General features: G+C 46.1%; 2 protein-coding genes across 2 annotated transcripts in view; both read right to left on the bottom strand.

The window, feature by feature from the left end:
- Positions 1-21,330, bottom strand: part of LOC146177109 (sulfotransferase ssu-1-like) — a 76,938-nt gene that overhangs the window by 38,696 nt on the left and 16,912 nt on the right. The gene's annotated exons all lie outside the window — the stretch shown is intronic.
- The window catches only part of LOC146177110 (sulfotransferase ssu-1-like), a 30,445-nt gene continuing 16,767 nt past the window's right edge, over positions 7,653-21,330 (bottom strand). The window contains exons 2-5 of the mRNA XM_084583098.1: positions 15,335-15,519; positions 14,956-15,108; positions 11,023-11,410; positions 7,653-7,930 (exon numbers count right to left, since the gene is read on the bottom strand). Of these exons, the coding sequence (XP_084439224.1) occupies positions 7,700-7,930; positions 11,023-11,410; positions 14,956-15,108; positions 15,335-15,507 (945 nt within the window). The 5' untranslated portion in view covers positions 15,508-15,519 and the 3' untranslated portion in view covers positions 7,653-7,699. The remainder of the gene's footprint in view (positions 7,931-11,022; positions 11,411-14,955; positions 15,109-15,334; positions 15,520-21,330) is intronic.

The following is a 21,330-nucleotide window of genomic DNA, read 5'->3' as shown; positions in this document are numbered from 1 at the left end:
GTATACCAGTCACTTCAGTCGTTCCACAAGGAACTGTTCTTGGCCCCCTTTTATTCCTAGTTTACATTAATGATTTACCACACAATCCATCCTGTAGAGTCCGTCTATTCGCCGACGATTGCGTTATTTATTCCACAGTTACTAATGCAAATGACCAAGAATTCCTTCAGGAGAACCTTAACGGAATTCAAGCTTAGTGTAATATCTGGTTGATGACCCTTAACCCGACGAAATGCAAGCTCATGTCTTTTCATCGCCGTCGAAACCCGTATTTATCGACATATACAATTTCTGGTCCAACTTGTTCCATCGTATACACATCTAGGCATTACTATCAGCAGGGATGGATCTGTCATGGCGCGAGCATGTAACAAATCTAGTTCAGTAGCGTGGTTTTTTGGGCTTGTTGGTAAATGATTCCAATACACTATAGCGCAGCAAAAGACGAGGACACAAGAGCGAGAGACGAACACCACGAGCGCTAACTTCCAACAAATTTTATTCTCCTGAAGCATCATATATACACGCCAGAAAAACATGAATCACATGTGCAAACAGTATCAATTCCTTAGAAAGACAAGCTCTTTATCTGAGAGGAGAATGGAAGGTGTGCTTACACACGCGCATCCTGAACTATTTATCTTTTCGGCTTCAATGATTTCGCGCGTTACTCTTTCTCTGCTTTTTCCTATTACAACACTTTTATCAAAGAAAGGCTTACAGGTTTTTGAGTTGCATTCGAGAATGTGGTCAACTAGCGATCCGCCTTGCCGGCCGTTTCTAACGTTGCGAGCGTGTTCCATTAGGCGCTCGTTCAGACATCTCCCCGTCTGGCCGATATAGTGTTTCCCGCATGACAAGGGAATTTTATATACAACACCTTCATCGCACGAGACGTACGGCTTCTGGTGCTTAATTGTGCATCCGCCTGCTTTTTTGGTGTTGGTTTCTTTCAGCTTGCACAACGTAGAAAGTTTCTTCGGCGCCGAGAACACTACGGTCGCATTCGCTCGTTGACCAATTCTTTTCAAATTGTGAGATATCTTGTGCAGATATGGTAAAACAACAAGGTTTTTCCGATCCAGAGGAACCGGATTTGGGTGGCATTGATTTTCTGGTTTCGTGTTCTTAAGAAGTTTTTCGGCAACAGAAACTTGAACATGGGCGGGATATCCAGCATTAGTCAGCCTCCTGGACTGCTCTTGAAAACTATCGCTCATCATGTGTGGACAAGATTTCCGGAGAGCATTTTGAAAACATAAATTGATAATACCTCTTTTCACAAGTTTAGAATGAGCGGAGTGATATGGCAGCATCGGCTTGTCGCTACGCGGCTGATAGGCCCAGCATATGTGATATCCCGCCCATGTTCAAGTTTCTGTTGCCGAAAAACTTCTTAAGAACACGAAACCAGAAAATCAATGCCACCCAAATCCGGTTCCTCTGGATCGGAAAAACCTTGTTGTTTTACCATATCTGCACAAGATATCTCACAATTTGAAAAGAATTGGTCAACGAGCGAATGCGACCGTAGTGTTCTCGGCGCCGAAGAAACTTTCTACGTTGTGCAAGCTGAAAGAAACCAACACCAAAAAAGCAGGCGGATGCACAATTAAGCACCAGAAGCCGTACGTCTCGTGCGATGAAGGTGTTGTATATAAAATTCCCTTGTCATGCGGGAAACACTATATCGGCCAGACGGGGAGATGTCTGAACGAGCGCCTAATGGAACACGCTCGCAACGTTAGAAACGGCCGGCAAGGCGGATCGCTAGTTGACCACATTCTCGAATGCAACTCAAAAACCTGTAAGCCTTTCTTTGATAAAAGTGTTGTAATAGGAAAAAGCAGAGAAAGAGTAACGCGCGAAATCATTGAAGCCGAAAAGATAAATAGTTCAGGATGCGCGTGTGTAAGCACACCTTCCATTCTCCTCTCAGATAAAGAGCTTGTCTTTCTAAGGAATTGATACTGTTTGCACATGTGATTCATGTTTTTCTGGCGTGTATATATGATGCTTCAGGAGAATAAAATTTGTTGGAAGTTAGCGCTCGTGGTGTTCGTCTCTCGCTCTTGTGTCCTCGTCTTTTGCTGCGCTATAGTGTATTGGTAACAAATCTAATCTCAACTGCGAATAAAAAACTAGGCTTTCTTAAGCGTCACCTTCACCACGCTGCTCAAGATGTAAAGTTATTTGCCTACAAATCATTAATCCGGTCGAAACCTGAGTACCGATTCGCAATTTGGAATCCCCCGCAGGCATATCTCATTGAATCTTTAGAAGCCGTACAAAACAGAGCTGCCCGTTTTATTCATCGCTCCTATTCATACGATATCAGCGTCTCATCTCTCAAACAGCAATCACAATTACCAAGCCTCTCCGTCCGCCGTCACATTTCTAGCCTGTGCTTATATCACAAATTTTACTTTTCCGATCTGAAACAACATCTGCGCGCCTCCATCACGCACGTCTCATCGCAACGGTCATCCGTTTAAAGTTTCACGCCAACGTGCTCGTACAACTACTTTTTCAAAGTCATTCTTCCTCCTAACCGCAATGAAACGACCTTCCCCACGAAATTGCAGCCATCACCTGCCCATCCACCTCACTAGGCAAAGTCACATCGCACGTGTCATCATGAAAATGGTTTAAGCACTTATGTTAACCTCACCCCTTATGTAATGCCCCCAAAAAGGGGGTCTTTAAGAAAATAAAAATGAAATGAAATGAGACTGCGAGCGTTGTCCCTGGACATAGACCATGCCGGCTGCGCGGGCGCCTCTTCACCAGTCCTGGAGCTACTTTGCAAATTTGTTGACTCCTATTTACGACGAGGTTATTAAACGATTTAGTTGCAACATTCAAATGTCCCTGATAATTGAGTGTGGAAGGTTTCCGGCGTTTATGAGGGGCAATGATACTTTCCGCTGTCATTCCACATCAAGCTACTCCGAATACTAATTTGCCATTTTTTTCTCTACAGGTGTAATTCCTCACGTCTCGTAAACTTATTCAGCGTCTCCGCGCGTAACTGCTACCGAATGTCTGACCTAAAGCGTTTCATGATAAACTGAGACCGCAACGCCGCAACATGTGTCACTCGCCTTCACTACAACTCGAGACACTAACTGACGTCGCAAAATTCACCGCAGTGGATCGGTTCCTGGAGCATCTTCCTTTCTCATATTTGGTGCCAATACATGGTAACAGACTACAGCACCTTTTTCTACCATTCTTTTTCTTTTTCTTCAGAATGCGTAACTATATTGTGCGCTAGAAAAACTCACCCCCCTGTATACACAATGCCCGGTGACATCAATGATAGCGTAAGCAATGAAGAACGCAAACATTTTCTAAATTCACAAGAAAGGTGAGTCAAAAGACTTGAAACCTTATCGACTAATTTTTTCTTTCCGTTACATAAAAGGCGTTCACTAAAGCAATCGATAATGGAATCAGGACAACCTTAAACCTCAGTCAACCAAAGATCAAGCCGATTTTCTGAAAGTATACTCTACTATCGACCACCGCCATACTATCAACCAGGTGATAGAAAAATGGTCCGAACATAACCAACCCTTATTAATTGACTGCGAAAAAGCATTTGCCTCAGTCTAAACCTCTGCAGTCATGGAAGGATTTCGAACTCATCGAGTATATGAGCCATATGTGAGATTACTAGAATATATCTATAGTGTCTGCACAGCAAACATAGCTATGGATAGAGAAACCAATAAAATCATTATAAGGAAAGGCGTTTGGAAAGGAGACACGATCTTCCTAGTACTATTCACAGCTTGCTTAGAGGAAATATCCAGGGACTTGGAATGGTAGCAGATAGGAATAAAGGTTTATGGAGAATACCTCCATAATCTGCGATTCGCTGATGACATTGCCTTGCTATGCAACTCACGGGATGAATTGCAATGTATGATTGATGGCCTAATCATAAAATGCTGAAAGGTAGGACTAAATATTAATATACAGATGACTAAGGTATTGTTGAGCAGCCTAGAAAGGAATAGCAGTTTACAATAGGTAGCGAAAAACTGTAAGTGGTAGACGATTATGTATAATTAGTATAAACCGCAGATCCGTATATAGGTAGTAATTGTAGATCCTTACCATGAAAGAGAAATAACAAGGAGAATACAATTTGGATGGAGAGAGAGAGACAAACATTTATTCGGAATAGGCGTGAAATATTCAGCCCTAGGTGGGCAGCCTCCTCAGTCCAGGAAGCCATGGACCCGAGCCATCTCCCGAGTCAGGCTGACCAGACTACGCTGATCCTCCAGGCTGGGGCTTGACAGCTGAGTCCCCCACTGCTCTGCGGTTAAGGCCATGGTGCTTATAGTACCGTTTGGTCCCTTGCATCCCTAGACCATGTGTTGTAGGGTGTTTGATACGTTGCAAAATGCGCATTCATATTTGTAGGTAGTGGGGCGCATTTGGAACGTATTCGCAGATTACGACTACCAGCTTACCGGTATCGCTCAAAGGGAAATTAATAACAGCTGCATCTTACCTATACTCACCTATGGGGCTGAAGCTTGGAGGGTAATATAAAAGGTTCTACTTAAGCTGAGGACTACGAAGAGAGGTATGGAACGAAGAATAGTAAGTGTAACGTTACGTTAAGAGAAGGAAGCATGCAGAGTGGGTCAGAGAAATAACTCAGGTCAATGGCATTCTAGTGGAAATCAATAAGAAATAGGCATGGGCAGGGCCTGTATTGCGTAGAGAGGGCAACCGATGGTCGCTTAGGGAAACAAAGTGGGTTCGAAGGGAAGGAAAGCGTAGCAAGGGACACTGAAATTTAGGTGGCCGGAGAAGATGAGGTAAAGAAGTTCGCAGGGGTTAAGTGGATGCAGCTAGCGCAGGACTGTGGTAGTAAATTGGGAGAGGCCTTCGCCCTGCAGAGGGTATATTCCGGGTGATGATGATGATGTTATCAGGCACCGCCATACTGCACACGTGACGAGTACGTCACAATTTGAACAAAATGGCGAATTGTCTAGAACAGGGCCCCAGGTAAATTGCGGCGCCTAGTGCGTTTCCCCTGAGCGGCCATGCCACTGGCTTAGCGACAATTCTTAAGGCCACAATCGTGGCCCAATCAGGCCGCTGTTTCTTAGTACACACGCACAACATGGTGTTTCGCAACTGGAAATAGTAAACAGATTTGGTTGTATCCGTCTATGTATATAAAGCTGCGAAATATCTGTAATTACTTACAAAAATAGGTAAAAACTTTGGGGATAATGAAGAGAACAGCCACGGACGCTTAACTATACAAACATTTCTGAGCTGATAATGCGAGAATCTTATGAGAGACGTGGCAGGACAATAAGCATAACGTCACCTAAATGCACAGAAGAGAAAATAAACAGAAAAAGGTAGATGAACGTTGAGGACATATATTTTTCTTCCCTCTTAAACTTATCAGCGGCACGGGGGGGGGGGGGGGGAGTTTGTATGCTTTCTCCTGATGTCGGGTAGTGCCCTTCATATCATGCTGGCGCTGTAAGCTCAAAAATATTTCCAATCTCTGAGCGCAGGTATAGGTGCCTTTTCTTTCACCGTTTTTTGAGACATTTCTTGTTATGGAAACCATATGTCATCCCGTCAAGTTCACGTTTGTGGTGGACAGAAGCACGGGATTCTATTTACTGTTACCCGTCTTTCCTTTAGTGAGGTTCGCAAAGACAGTTAAACCTTAGCCCGGTCAGTCCGCGAAGCACGTGTGCCGATGTGGGACTGAAGGATAAATTCATGAGAGCGCCTCATGTAGCAAACAACTAGATGTTATTGCGCGCTGTTCTAATGCCACTAATATCCGAACACTACAAACGCTGTAGCAATAACACCACGATAAAAGGCGACTCATTACGAAAATGGACAACTATAAACCCGAAACAACTGGGAAGGGATAAGGACAGAACATACACACCAAAGAGCGCTAAATGTTGCTTCGCGCTAAATTTAATCCATTTTCGCTATAAACCAACTGGCTCAACATAACGTTTTATTGAGCTTCTCATTATATTACGGAGGAAATCTCTTCAATTCACAAATATGGTGAATAAATTAAGGCTATAAAAACGGAAGACAGCATTGTAAACGTAATTAGTACGACCAAATTTTTCACTGAAAATATCATAAATAAAATACTACTGAAAACCAATGCTTAAAAAGGGGCGAAGGTTTTACTCATATAAAAGCCACTCTGTGGCAAAAAAGTTCTCTCACCGATTTACAGTTGCGAGGACGTTGCGTGTTTGGAGAACCGATATACAGCGGTGGACGTAGACAAAATGGCTAGCTGATGGCGGGCTCGAAACGTTTGACTTTGCCAGAGCGTAGTGCCACGAGAGTGATTCCCGAGAGACTGTATTTTCCCAGGGCGCACTGGTCCGGACGTGATGGGGCCAGCCTCTTTATTCGCTCGATTGGTTTCCCACCCCAACCCTGAAGGACGCGCGCCGGCCGACACTGCTCCGGAGATCCGTGTTGGAGCTTAGTCTGTGGAGCGGGGAGCTCCCGTAACTTATTCGATATATGAGGCAGCTTGTGGTATATCCTGTCGAAATTGTCGAGCCACTGAAGTTTATTAGCGACTAGTATTTTTTTATAAAGCTGGCCACTGTTTATTGCTATTGTTATTGTTTTACCGATGGTAGTGGTTCTCTGCCTAGTTTAGGCCACCGTGGTTTAGGCCGTGCCCGTCGCTTACTCGCGTATACATGCGAAGCAGCCAGCGTGAAGCTGCTCTCTCTTGTTGCCATTCAGCACGGTAACATTTCGACCGGTGCTTTCGTGATTTTGATGGAAGCGTTCCCTTCGTGAAGCACCAAAACCGGCATATCCTTCAGGTCCTGGTTTGCGACATCTTCGCAGCCGCCCTGGGCGAATAAATGTAGTAAAACATGACTTGGCTAGGCTTCTGCATATCTGGTCTCAAAGTCCGAACCTGGGGTCCAAGGCGAAGGACAAACGCAGGGCACTTGAGGTCACTCTCTTAGAATGCTTCTCAATTCGTGCATAACAGGCTAACGGTATTGTTTCGATAAACATAGGTGATACAAAAATGCATTTCTGTCACGAATGCTTCACGTTTAGGGCGGTTTTAGCCCAAGAATGTTAGTATGAAAATTGTGCGGGGAACGTTACTAGGAGAGAGACTGTATGGAGCCTCGTGTATACTGTAAGCTTTTTGGGGGTGTGTGTGTGAAATTCCCACCACAGTAAACGTTTTATAAATGTGCAGCTCGTAATGAGAAATCGAACGAGTGTTAAATCTAAAACAGTGAAACAGTAATCAATAGTCTCGAGTCAAGATAAATGGTTAAAAACTTCAACATCGAAGAAGCATTTTGGTCGTATTGGATATCCAAAGAATTCGAATTGCGTTCATGCGCATGAAGCGTGGTTCTTTTGGTTTGCTTGCAATACGGGCTAAGATAACTTTGATATTAGCGACATGACGTGGGAGTTGGCTAGTTAAGTGCTGGCATTCAGGTGACAACTTAGTTCTTGCAGATTTGCGAGAAGGCTACGGTCATTGTTTTCTACTTTGATTTTGTGAGTTGAAAAGCCGCCCCAGGCGCAAATGTCACGCAGCAGAAACGAACGAAACGTTGGGCAATATATAAGGAAAAAAAATTCTTTATTGTTATTACGCTGGCAGTTGAATTGATCACCGTGGTATGTCGACGTCCTTCCACAAGTCCATGACGTCACTACCGGCGGTCTTCACTCTTGCACGCTCGAGGAGTCTCTGCACCTGGACTGGGGACATGTGTGCTTTCCAGTCGCCCACGGTACCCTTTCGCACGAACTCGCCGGTCATCGGAGCCTGGACCAACTCTTCTATACTCAGGTCCTTCATCGTTTCTCGCACGACAGCACTGGCGTTTGACGCATTTTTCTGCGAGATGCGCAAAGGGAGAGAAAAAAAGAACAGCGTAATTGGTTCAATTTGTTTTGTAGGATTTAAAGTCTTAAATGTTAAATTTGTCTTTAAAGTGGTGGGCTCTGGAAAGTTTGACAACCTGCAGCTGCTTAACTTGCACTAGCATCGCACAGTACACAGGTGCCTCGCTTTCTGTCTCCATTCAAAAGTAGCCTCCGCGATCAGAGCTCAACCCGCGTCTTTGGGCTTTGCAATCGAGCGCCGTAACCACTGAGCCACTGCAGCGGGATGAAAACCAGCTTTAGAAAAGAACCAATAACTTAGAATCACGCTCTTATGTGGTGGGAAAATGACAGTGATAATTTTTAGATGTTTGCCTATAGCACAGTAAAATAAAGAAGGCGATGGAGTACAAAGAAGGAGTGTACACAGATCTCGCTTAAATATTCGCAAAAGTTCCCCATAAAGCAATTATCCAGTATCCACTTGCGATAGTCGCATCTAGGAATTGTTCTAGTGCGACACCCAGCCATGAAAATGGCCAGCCCCTAGCTAAATAGTATCATTTAATTATAGGTGGCACCTTCTTGGCAGCTGTAATTGCTAAGTGGTACTGCACCGGCCCCCATGCTATTTCCAGATAAAAATTAACGGCATACTGCTTGAGCAACAGGCGAACAGTGCAGCAAACGATTTATAAATTCCAAGTCCGCACAACCTACAGCAAAGGCGAAGGCTCTTATGCATCTACAGCGGCAGCGATAGTCCAGCGTAGTCGTCAGTCATTTAGACTAATGTGTGGAAAACCATATCGCCGGTGTAAACAGGCTCCGTTTCAGGACGAATTTACAGCCGTGACTGCGAGGTGATCGCTAGAACAGTCTTTGTCATTGACATAGTGTAATAGCGCAATTGTAAAACACAAGTCTTGAGGGCACTTAAGCTACGGCTTTAAAAGTATGCAGCGACAGGATTGAGAGCTTTAACGTAGCGCGATCCGTTACCGTGATCCGCCACCTCGTGTTCAACTGCACATGCCTCGATAGTAAGCAAGTAAGTGAGAGGTCCCGATTGATTTTGACTCGGGGCAGGATTGAGAGCTTTAACGTATGCAGCGACAGGATTGAGAGCTTTAACGTAGCGCGATCTGTTACCGTGATCCGCCACCTCGTGTTCAACTGCACATGCCTCGATAGTAAGCAAGTAAGTGAGAGGTCCCGATTGCTTTTGACTCGGGGCAGGATTGAGAGCTTTAACGTATGCAGCGACAGGATTGAGAGCTTTAACGTAGCGCGATCCGTTACCGTGATCCGCCACCTCGTGTTCAACTGCACATGCCTCGATAGTAAGCAAGTAAGTGAGAGGTCCCGATTGCTTTTGACTCGGGGCAGGCGTTTTTGAAATTCCAGATCCCCTCGACTGCGCTAAATGGCGCCACATGCTGGCAGTTGGCACACACAACTCCAGCATCGAGACCAATCAGCGCGTTCGCACAGACCGCGCGCAGTAACAAATGACGGATCGCGGATCATGGTACGCTAAAACTCTCTAATGACCCTTTCTGCGGCTCCCCTTTCGGATTTTCGAGTGGTAACATGCACTGAATTTGCTGTTTTCTTATCACTAATCCCTTAATTTCTGCCTCCATTATCTTGCACAAATTGTTCAGGATATATTCTAAAGTTACCGCAATTGGTAGGATACCATCCGATACAAAGCTCCGCTGTAGCAAACACGTACGAACGTGCCTACGTGGACTAGGAGTTCCGCGCTTCGCTCGGGATCCAAACGACCCCGTTTCCATTTCAACCCCCGTAGTGCTCTTGCCAACACGACCGCGTTATCTGGTATTTTGACGTCCCACAGTTCACCACCCAATCAACGCCCAGATAAATCTCCTACCCACTACCAACTGGCAAAGGCATGCCCGCATTTTTTTGCTAAAAAGGAGCCTAAAAGGCCCATGAACAGCTGTTTACTAGAATTATAAAACGCACACTAGGAGTAGGTATCTTTTAAATGCTATCTGCAACGCAAACATTTTTCAGCTAGCTTCATTAGCACCGTTCATTAGGACGATAGAAAATGATGCTTCTCCTCTCCCCTCTCATCTCAGCTCACACCGGCGCGCAAGAAAAAAAGAAGAAAACAAGTCGTGGTGCCGCCCCAATACACCTCATCCCGCTTGAAGCCCCTCGCTCAAGTTAGGAGCGTCCGATGAGCGGGCGCGCCGAGCAACGTCAGTGGGGAGGCTTGTACGCGGCGATGTGTCGCGTCAATCCGCCATGAGCGGTCGCCTAGACCACTTTATACAAATTATTGGCAAATAATGGGCTCCGTGTGAAGCGTTCAAATCTTATTTGAATACTAACAAAGACCAGCTCTATGAATTACTTGCGTTAGAATTTTACCCCAAATAGCATTTCAAGGGTTCTTATAATGCAATCGCGTTAAAATATCAGAAGCCGCGAGCTCTAAGATATCAGAATGCATCTAACGACTACACCTTGCGAAAATGAACCGCAATTCTTCAATACAAAGCTATTCACAGCCCACTGCAGATAACTAGGATGCAAGAGTATTTTGAAAACGTATACCCAAAGCATATGTTTGCATGGATCGTCCCATGAACGTGGTGGCCCGATACTGACGGCAAACGAACTTCGCTACAGCAGCAGATGAAACAAAAATACTACGTTACATATGTTATACTATGCTCTCAAGACTTTTTTTAAGATTAATACCGATTAGTATTGTTAATACTATTGTTATTATTATTAACGAATTGACTGATGTGCTCATATAGTAAACGGCGGCTCCTATTTGTCTATCTGTCTTGTTCTCGCCTTATCATTATAGGTTTTGTTTGGTCTTCAGGGCTCCACGTCCCAAAGCGACTCAGGCTATGAGAGGGCCGTAGTGGAGGACTCCGGAAATTTCAACCACCTGGGGACCTTAAACATAAACTGACAACGCACAGCACACGGACGTCACTCCGTATCGCCTCCATCGAAACACAGCCGCCTGCGGTCGGGATCAAACCAGGGTACTCGGGCAAGTAGCCGGGCATCAAAGTATAGGTAATTACGCCGAACTGGGTATGATACCTCGTCTTTGGCAGTGAAGTCGCATGAGTTGAAGATCTTCTTCATGTTGTGGAGGGCTGCCGCCTCCAGGATGCGGCCGATAAGCTCTGGTTCCCGGCTTAGCCTCTCTTTGTACTCGCTGCCCAGGAACGTGGCGATCTTGGCCACCGCGGTCGCTGTGTCTCTCTTCAGCTCCTCGTAGGTGAGGAACAACACGTTGGGGTCGGCCCGGTGCGGATACCACGACAGCAAGTGGTCGAAGTAGTCCCCGAACTCCAAGTCTCCCGTCACGAACAGCTCGAAGAATTCATCGAAGGTTCCGTGGCTGAAGCAGTAGCCGGGCAGGTGCTTGGTGTGGTAGTAGTAGGAGACGCAGCAGTCGAATGGGTTCCGCGTGATGTACAGGTACCTGCAGCAGACAACCTGCTTACACACTTTGTCACTTGGGCCTGTCGCAAACGAAGATAGCTCCCAGTTCTCTTACAATACAGCAATGATAAGACACATGCCAGCACCGCTCACTGGGTCTTATAACACGCCGCCATGCAAACAGTAGTCGGGCTGCGCGGACGGCGAGAAAGCTGACAAGCGTGCGCAGTCCACGAACAGAAGGTAGCAAAAGAATAAAGATACCGATTAGATTACTGACCTCTCATTAGTTGAGAATGAGGCTGAGCAACAAGACATGTAGACTATGAGGTCTAGCGCTCGTATATATGCCTAATTCTGTCTTCCCTTTCCAGTGGCTTATCATTAAACCGGCAGGAAGAGCCCCGAAATGCAGCTTAATAAGCCACATACAATTGAAGCACGCACAAAGCTGCATGTTGGATACGAGAGAAGCCCTAATGGACGGCTCCATATAATGATCACGCGGGGTTATTAAACATACTTGCCAATGAACAATACAATACGAGCATTTTTGTTTTAAATTTATTTTCACCCGAAGTGGAACTAGCGTCTCGGATTCTTAGGATATCCTGCCTCAGCACTTCGTTCAAGGCACTCAATGACTCAACCACTGCTGTGAGTAGGAAGCGGCATTTATGAGGGCCTTGACATGAGGTATAAATATTGCGTGCTACCTGGAGGAATGCACTTCCATGACAAAAATCACTGACTGATGTCGCGCATTGATCACGTATCCATGTACACTCCATACGTGCGAAATATGCAAATTTGTATATCGTATAACGTGCCCTTAAATTAAATAAATAAAATTATGTACTAGTGCCCGCAAAATAAGACTGAGCACAAGAACGAACAAAATTTTATTTCACGGCGCGCCCTGCAAGCGTATGCGTGTGTATATAGCTTGTTTTCGTAAGGGTCACCCAAGTGTTCAGCTTCACACCCTTGGTGTTCGCCTCATTAGCAGCCTAGACGAAGAAGAGCATTTTTTCCACAGGTCCGTGCTCCGTTTTATTTTGGGGGCCCTAGTATATTCCTTTTAACTTTGGAGATCTCATAAACTGTCCCTTTATTTGCGCCTTTCTAGCCAAAATCGTTCGCCAGCGTATTTCAACGTCTTACACCGCTCGAACTATTGGCACTTACGGAACACCCCTCACCACAGTACTTGCTCTGAACAATGCGCAGCTTTCATTAGGCGAATTTAGTTCGTCTACAGGGCTGAATATTTAAAATAAATTCCGCTTGCTTTTCAAACATTATTGCCTGTTGCGCAATATAGCCATAGTTGCTTTCGCGCCATAAAACCCCATTATTGCCTGTTACCTAGTTTAGACGTCCGCCGTTACCAGCACTGCGAATGAATGAAAAATATTTTGTCATTTTCTCGCGTAGCACCTGCAACCCACTTTTTTGTGTACAGTACTCTAAAGATGATACTGAATGCAAGCGGACGTCGTTCTTTTACCGGCTAGCGTCTCACCTGCCCCTCGCTCTATTCGCTTCCTTCCCTTTCCCCTTTAAATATGCCTTTTTAAACTACGCGCGCTTCTTTCCCTCAGTCTTGCTGCGCGCGGGGGAGCGTAACTGCACACGTGCAAAGTTGATCGCGACGCATGACGTCTCTTCAACGGTGTAGAGAGTCTTGATAAGGGCGGAGAAAGCGAAGGGCAGACCAGGGTTGGTGGTCGGATACCGGCAGGAGCCCAGCTGCTGTGGGTGGTTGCGCGGTTGGCGAGTGGCACGGGCCAGCATGTACTACATCAATGGAGGAGCGAAGTCTTACCAAGACGAAGACTGAAGCGGTGCCTCCTGAAATGGGTCAGACGTTTTTGCGTGAGCTGCTGCCTCGTTCAAAGAAATGTTTCCTCTACCACTCGCAACTCTTTGTACGTGTCGCATCGCATTCGCGCCGCAGTGTTTTATTTTGACGCGTTGAAGCCCAGACCTCCTTTAAATGTTTAGTGTAGGCAAATTATGTTGCGTTGTCGCGAGTTTCGACTGCATGCTTGGCTACTCAACAGCGTCCGACAGAACAGGTGGAGAAGGTGGCTGATCCTAGCCCAACGGGGCTGGAACTGGTAGGTCACCGCTGCTTTACTGTGGCGGGGGCTAACCTGTCGCCGAATTTTTATCTGTTGTAGGCCGTCATTGCACCCGCCACAGCTTCGGTAGTGGACGACGGCTGTTGTTGCGGCGCGCGTCTTTCTTTCCCTCTTCCTTTTCTTTCTTCTCTATTTTCTCTTCTGTCTGCACGAGGAAGCGGAGGTGGCTCAGTAGCAGGGCCGTGCGTTTTCTTTTCCTTCTTCCTATCGCCACAACAACAACAGCGTCCGATTTATATAACTTTTCGCCACTGCTAGACTGCGCTGTTGCTGCAGTCTAGCAAGCTCGGTTAAAACGAACTTATTTGAAAGGCGCCTGGGAAGGTATTTACGACCTACAGGAAAAACATAGCTTTAGTGTATTGGGGTGTGAGCCACTCGATGGCCGCACCCCACGTTCAGAGGCCTGCGACCCTAACTGTGCACACACACGTCCTGCCATGCATTGTCAATGCCTCCTTTTTTACAATGCGCCTCGTATTTCATCATCATCATCATCTCAGCCTGACTATACCCACTGCAGGGCTAAGGCCTCTCCCATATTTCTCCAATTAACCCGATTCTGTGCTAGCTACCTCCAATTTACCCCTGCGAACTTCTTAACCTGATCCGCCCACCTAACTTCCTGCCACCCCCTGCTACGCTTTCCTTTCATTGGAATCCAGTTTGTTACCCTCAGCGACCATCGGTTATCCTCTCTTTGCGCTGCATATGTCCTGACCACGTCCATTTCTTCTTCTTGATTTCCACTAGAATGTCAGTAACTTGAGTTAATTCTCTGATCCACTCTGCACGCTTCCTATCTCTTAATGTTACCCCTACCATTTTTAGTTCCACAGCCCTCCGCGTTGTCCTCAGCTTAAGTAGAGCCCTCTTGGTTAGCCTCCACGTTTCATCCCCAAGGTGAGTACAGGTAAGATGCAACTGTTGTACACTTTCCTCTTGAGCGATACCGGTAAGCTGCTAGTCGTAATCTGCGAGTGTTTGAGAAATGCGCTCCATCCCAATCTTCTTATTTCCGTTTCATGTTCCGGATCTGCGTTTACTACCTGTCCTAAGTAGGCATATTCGACTACTGCTTCCAGTGCTTTGCTATCTGACGTAAACTGCAGTTCCTTCCCGAGACTGCAGTTTACGTCAGATAGCCTTCTGCATGTTGATTTTTAAGTCTACCTTTCTACTTTCCTGTATAGGTCATCAATCAATATTTTGTCTTCGTCTTTACTTTTCACTATTTCGACGACGTCGGCTGACAGTGATGCCTTATTCTCAGAGCGCAATGGAAGGCAAGCCCATTGCCGCCAAAGCGGGCTTGGTGTACAAAAGAGCATCAAAGGTGCTTCTGCGTCGGCGTTACGTCTCCTTTTGTTTGCACTCTTGGCAAGTCACGTGAGCTCTTGCAGCCTGATGAGCGTAGGTGCCAGACTGTCGCGTATACCTGGCCTCTGAGTTGTACGGCTGCATGGAGAAAGGCAGGTGCGTCTTGATAGCGCCAGGCCTGGTCCTCCGCATCGAGCGCTCTGCACCGCGCATCTCGAGGAACGGCATGCGGTCCCAGAACTGATCGCGATCCTGAGGTGGCACGCCGCCGCTGAAAAGGTAGGGGAGACAAAACCCACATGAAGAAAGCATTTCAGCGTTGTACATTAGTAACTCTAATGTGGATTGTTGAGCTAATCACTAAATTATGGTAAATAAAAGAGGGTGGTCCGCACAGAGAGACACGGACGCTTGTGGTGTTCCCTTCTTGTCTGTATATCTTTGTGCGCAGTGCCCCCTTTTATTTACCGAAGTGTGTTGCCACAATGCATACTCACCTGTAGATGTTGTAGACGAGGTTTTGCAACCAAGTAGTGCCGCACTTGGGGTAGCTCACAATAAACACGTCGTCTGGACGCGCCTCGTAGGCGAGCGCCGAATGGACGCGGTCTTCGGGGAAGTAGTGACTCCACTGCAAGCCCACGATCTCGCGGGTCAATGGCCGGGCCATGATAGTTCTCACCTGTGGCGCAGAATACATTAATAATGGGCTTCACTTTAACAATTGTTTTGTAATTAAATCTTCACATGTTGTGTAGATTGTTCTGTAATCACATGCAACATCATTCGCCTATGCCCAATACTGAACAGACGTTTTGCAGATGAAAAATCAATCAATCTTTAGTAGTGTACTGAATTATCAATAGCCAGTATATTACGGCAATTTTGGAAATTGAATGTACACTCCCTGATTTCGCGTCGTCGACTGCGCTTCCGTTATCTTGACATTCTTTCTGTCACATTAAAAGGCCGCCGGGCATCTTTCCTGCTTACGGACACGTCCAGCCTAAGTCTTGTTGCTTATAGTCACCTCACTTATATGATGAAAGTAAAAAAAAAAATCTTTCTTTGACAATTCAAATCAGAACCGTTGTTTCTGCATATTTGTAAAAACGAACCGGTGTTACGTTGTTGAACATAAAAGTTAGTAAACGTTCTGAACAAAACACTGAGGTAATACGCTAAACTCGAGTCTGCAAAGAGGGTTCGAATGTAACATTTCCAAATTATGGCAAATTCCTGAAACTTGTGATCACGAAAGGTGGTTCCAAATAAATCACTTTCCAAATAAATGCGTGGAACAGGACAAACGCACCCGTTGAATTCTTCGTTTCCATCAATAGGGCTTGTTAGTAGAACACTCGTGAACACAAGAATCCATGTTTAGAACAAATGTTATTCTCTAGGAAACGAACAACCTGTAATAAGAAAACTCAGCTTAAGATGTAATGCCTAATAAGCTGGGAAACGCTTAACTGAAATAATTCGGAAGTTAAAGGGATAAAGCGCTGGTGGAGCGGGAGTGAAAACGCACAGCCACTGAATGTAATTAAACAAGCAACCTTTTATTCTCTTTCAGCCTTCACTTATTTTTACGGAGCCTATGCATAAGTCACTCCATAAGGTGACCATTACAAAAGCTCCCTCTCAGCCGAGGGATAATTGTTTTTCAACGCAGAGCTGATTCCATATTTAATCCAGATCTGCCAACTTCTCTTTACCTGAAGCGTTACATGTAACAGTTCATTTTCATTTTCGGACTGCACGTATGTACAAGTATGCATGCGACATGTCTGTTTCTGCTCGTTTCGTTACAGGATGATTTCACCACTGGCTGCTGGAAGCAAGGCGCAAGTCGTTCTTATGTGTAACCTCTACAGGACATGTGGACAGGACGTGTCACCACGATACGCCACCACGATATGACTAAGAAACACGAAACGAAAGAAACGAAAGAAAGAAACGAAATTTCCTGAGATCAGTGCAATACGAAAAAAAAATCAGGTTCATGCCAGGGCTCAAAGCACCGTCCCTTCCACGTCTCAGGAGCGCGCGCTATCCACTACTGTTCGCTGACCTTCTGTGAACGTAACCATAAATCTTGTCTGGCGCAAAAAGGCTGGAGGGTGCTGAGGGAAATAAAGGAAGAATAAAACAAATATATACTATTTATTAAAAACGAAACGAAAAACAATTAAATCCTCCAGAGACATTTAAGCCTTCCTGCGCGCAGAAGTGCGAGAGCATTTCTCTCCTGCTGCTGGTCTGCTCGTGCGCCTTTGCCCACACTTCTCTTCCACATCCGCTCTGGTCGGCTTCCAGGAAACAACTCACCGACGGAGGGAGGCGGCGACGCGCTGGCGTCGCCACTGTTATTATGGCAACGCATGGCATATTCAGACATGTGGTTGGTCACACGGGTGGCTGGTTGTTTGGTTGGACGGACGGACGGACGGACGGACGGACGGACGGACGGATGGATGGATGGATGGATGGATGGATGGATGGATGGATGGATGGATGGATGGATGGATGGATGGACGGACGGACGGACGGACGGATGGATGGATGGATGGATGGATGGATGGATGGATGGATGGATGGATGGATGGATGGATGGATGGATGGATGGATGGATGGATGGATGGATGGATGGATGGATGGATGGATGGATGGATGGATGGATGGATGGATGGATGGATGGATGGATGGATGGATGGACGGACGGACGGACGGACGGATGGTGGATGGATGGATGGATGGATGGATGGAACTACGGATTCAAGCATCCTCTTTGAAACCGAAAAGAAAGTCGGGGGGGAGGGGCTACTTTCACCATGCGCGGATTTTTTATCTAATATTTTAATATAGCATACATCCGTGAACTATTTCATCATTTCATTTGCTTTTTTTTTATTTCGACCCGCTCAGCCACCAATCTTCTAACCGCTTTTTGCTTACTTGCCACTGCAGATCCGACAATTGGCGTATCTGAACCCCGTAAGGCCCCAAGGGAGAGTGAGTGCGCCTGCATCGACATCCGGAGGTGTACCATTACATTGGAGCACAATATGTTAAATTGCTTCCATGTGTTTATTACACGCTGCACATGTGTCATCTTCATGGTTAAATTTCTTTCTGTGGCTGCGTCTGGGCATGCAGCGGCGCCGTCTACATTGAGCTGTTATGACGTCTATACTCTGCAGCCCTGACTGTGTCTATGACTATGACTAACCACGACTATGGGCAACTACGACTATGACTAAATCACATATATTAGGAATAATTATCATTGACTGATTTCATTACTTTGGATCTCTGGATAATTTAAAGACGCGAAGGTTGTTTTCTGGTCACAGTTCCTGGTTACGTGAAGCGTTGCATTAATAAAAGTAAAGAATATAAACATTACGCGTCCAGAGTATCAGCAGCGGAAGCGACGCTCAGGCTTTCGCATAACGCCGCTTGCGGCGGGGAATAGCCAGCCACCGAATTTTTATCTGTTGTAGGCCGTCATTGCACCCGCCACCGCTTAGGTGGTGGACGACAGCTATTGCGGCGCGCGTCTTTCTCTCCCCTTCTTTTTCCTTCCTTCTCTACTTTCTCTCTTCTGTCCGCACGCGACAGAGGAGCCCCGCCGGGGTGGTGCAGTGGTAAGACGCCCGACTACTGTGCCGGAGTTCCCGGGTTCGAACCCGACCTCGGCGGCTGCGTTTCGATGGAGGCGAAACGAAGAGGCGTCCGTGTGCTGTGCGATGTCAGCGCACGTTAAAGATCCCCAGGTGGTCGAAATTACTCTGTAGCCCTCCACTACGGCTCCTCTTTCTCTCTTTCCACTTTCACTCCCACCTTCCTCCCTTCCCTTACGGCGCGGTTGCGGTGTCCACAGAAAACAAGTGAGACAGTTACCTCGCCTTTCTCTTCCTATAAATCAATCAATCAGACAGAGGAACTGATTTTTAAACTGATTTATTTATAGGAAGGGAAAGGCGAGGTAACTGTCTCACTTGATTTCTGTGGACACCGCAACCGCGCCGTAAGGGAAGGGAGGAAGGTGGGAGTGAAAGTGGAAAGAGAGAAAGAGGAGCCGTAGTGGAGGGCTACGGAGTAATTTCGACCACCTGGGGATCTTTAACGTGCGCTGACATCGCAGGTTACAGATCCCCAGGTAAATCAGACAGAGGAAGTGCCTCAGCTACAGAGCCAGTAACAGGCCCGTGCATTTTCTTTTCCTTCTTCCTACAGCCACAATACCAACACTACAATGCGGGTTCTGCAGTGCTCTCAATGTTTTATTTAGGCGTCACGACTGACATGGAGGACACCTAGATGACGAAGTTAGAGATGTCCCTGCTAGTGGCTCCCTGGGGAAACAAAATTCAAATTACTTTACAGTCAACCTTCAAGCGACAGAGAAATAAAACGTTTATTTCTGCACGGGCTGGAGTCTCTACGTATACTTAGATGCTGCCAAGTTGTGTGATGAATACCCAGGTGTGACAAATGCGGCGCCTTTCCCTTCGCACGAACCAATTTTAGGACCGGCTCTCCACAGCCACTGCCTAGCAGAGTGAAAAAATAGTGCACCGCCATTTCGCTGTTCGACTGAAGAATGTTTAGTCTCTCGCTTGGATAGAATCGGAAAGTCCCGCCTCCGTCTCCATCGTCGTGCCTGTGATGACGTAATCTTTGCACGCGTTACTTCACTTTCTTATCCATAATAAAACAGCGCGATAAAGACGAAGGCGGAACAAGCACAACAACACGAATCCATCTCTGCCTTTTTCTAGCTGTTTTCATATGAATACAAAAATCAACTTGCCCATAGTTTTCCGTTAACTTTATTCAACACGACGAAGTGGTTTCCCTCTGCGACCACTGGTTCTGCCGCCACGGCTCTCCGAATGTCGCCCTCATTACGATTTCGACAGGCAAAAGTAGATGGTAATCCCTCACACAAGCTGGGTCTTGATTAGCAATTCTGTGCTCCATATCGTAACGAATCGTCTGCCACGACTCCGGGCCCTCCGCTCCAAACGAGTGTACCACAACTGTTTTTAGTCCGAGAAATAGAAGCTTCTTAAAAAATTGCAGCACGCATTTTAAGATCCATTCATCTATGTCGCTTTGATTGCAGCTTGCTGATAACCGCCTTATCAGCACCGCGTGCGAGTAGTCATTTCGTTCGCAATCCGGCCTAAAAGTGCGGAGGCAGAGCGATATACGTTTGAAGAGCTCGCATGACGCTATGTTAACTTGTAAATTCCACTATGAGGCTGACATTTGTTGACCGTCCAACACGCTCGTCTATAGTTTCTCTTTCTAAGAAAAAAAATTTCATTGCTTTGAAAAGTCAGCAGCTTTCTTTGCTTCTTTCTAAAGTATTTGATTTGGAAAAAAAGTTTCTTTCCAAAGTCAGTGCCACTTTCATCCCGTCTAATTCTCCGCACCTTTTCACAGACAGGGGTGAAAGTGAAAGAGCAAAAGATAGGAGGAGGATTTCTCTCTCTCGTTTAAATTTTCCCTCGCCCCGACGGCTCCGCTGCATAACTGCACCATAGTTAAATAGCTCCACTCTTACGCGAACCGTTGTAGTCGTTCCGACTCGCGCTTGTACACACATATGCGTCGGTCGAATGCCTAGCCTAGCTCTGTGAATTATTTGCGTGTTGGCTTATAGAACACAGGCGCGATTGTTTTTCGCTGCTTTTGTACGCTGTGCATCATCCCATTCCTGCTGGCTCTCCGCCCCTTCGTGATACGACAGACTTGTCTGCGTGCATCTCCAGTTCCATGGACCCATCTCTTGTACTGATTGTGCTGGCTGATTACAGATGGCAATAGCCGCAGTGGCTTGCGTCGTTGAACTTGCAACCTTCATGCGCTGTGGAAAGGAGTACGTGCGCTTCGAAGACGCCGGTTCTTCTGGAAAGGGTAGTGTAAATATTTAATCGTGTATTTCTGTTACGTATAGCACGTGGCTGCGTTACGGCGAGTTGGTTAGCCCCGTTGATCGTTAAAGCGCACAAAAACATACGGAAAGCAGCAAAATACAGACAAACGAGTGTTGTGTGCCTGCCCAGTCGAAAAAATCTACAGAACCATGTCAAAAACACGACAGAATATTCTGTAGTTCTGCCGTAAACGTCAGATTTTCCTGTAGTTCTGTTGTACTTTTCTGTTGTCTGTAGTTCTGTCGCACTTTTCTGTTGTAACTACAGAAAGCTCTGATGTTACTATAAAAAGTTTTGTTGTCACAACAAGTTTTCTGTCAAAAACAGCAAAAAAATTCTGTCGTAACAACAAAAAATTTTGTGTAGTTTTTTTTTTTTTTCGACTGGGTGCCTTTTACTATATCCGTGCTTTTTTTTCGCTTTCACGATGAGTATGGCAGCATGTGATTACTTGTGTCAGATAAGAACCGCCAGGTAACTAGAACACAGACATTAACTGTATTTTCCTGCATTGTTTTACTGGCATAAAATGCGCGGAA

The sequence above is a fragment of the Amblyomma maculatum genome, chromosome 10 (genome assembly GCF_055883805.1).
Source record: "Amblyomma maculatum isolate TAMU_Amacu chromosome 10, ASM5588380v1, whole genome shotgun sequence".
Lineage (NCBI taxonomy): Eukaryota > Metazoa > Arthropoda > Arachnida > Ixodida > Ixodidae > Amblyomma > Amblyomma maculatum.
This window is presented reverse-complemented; position numbering and strand designations above follow the sequence as displayed.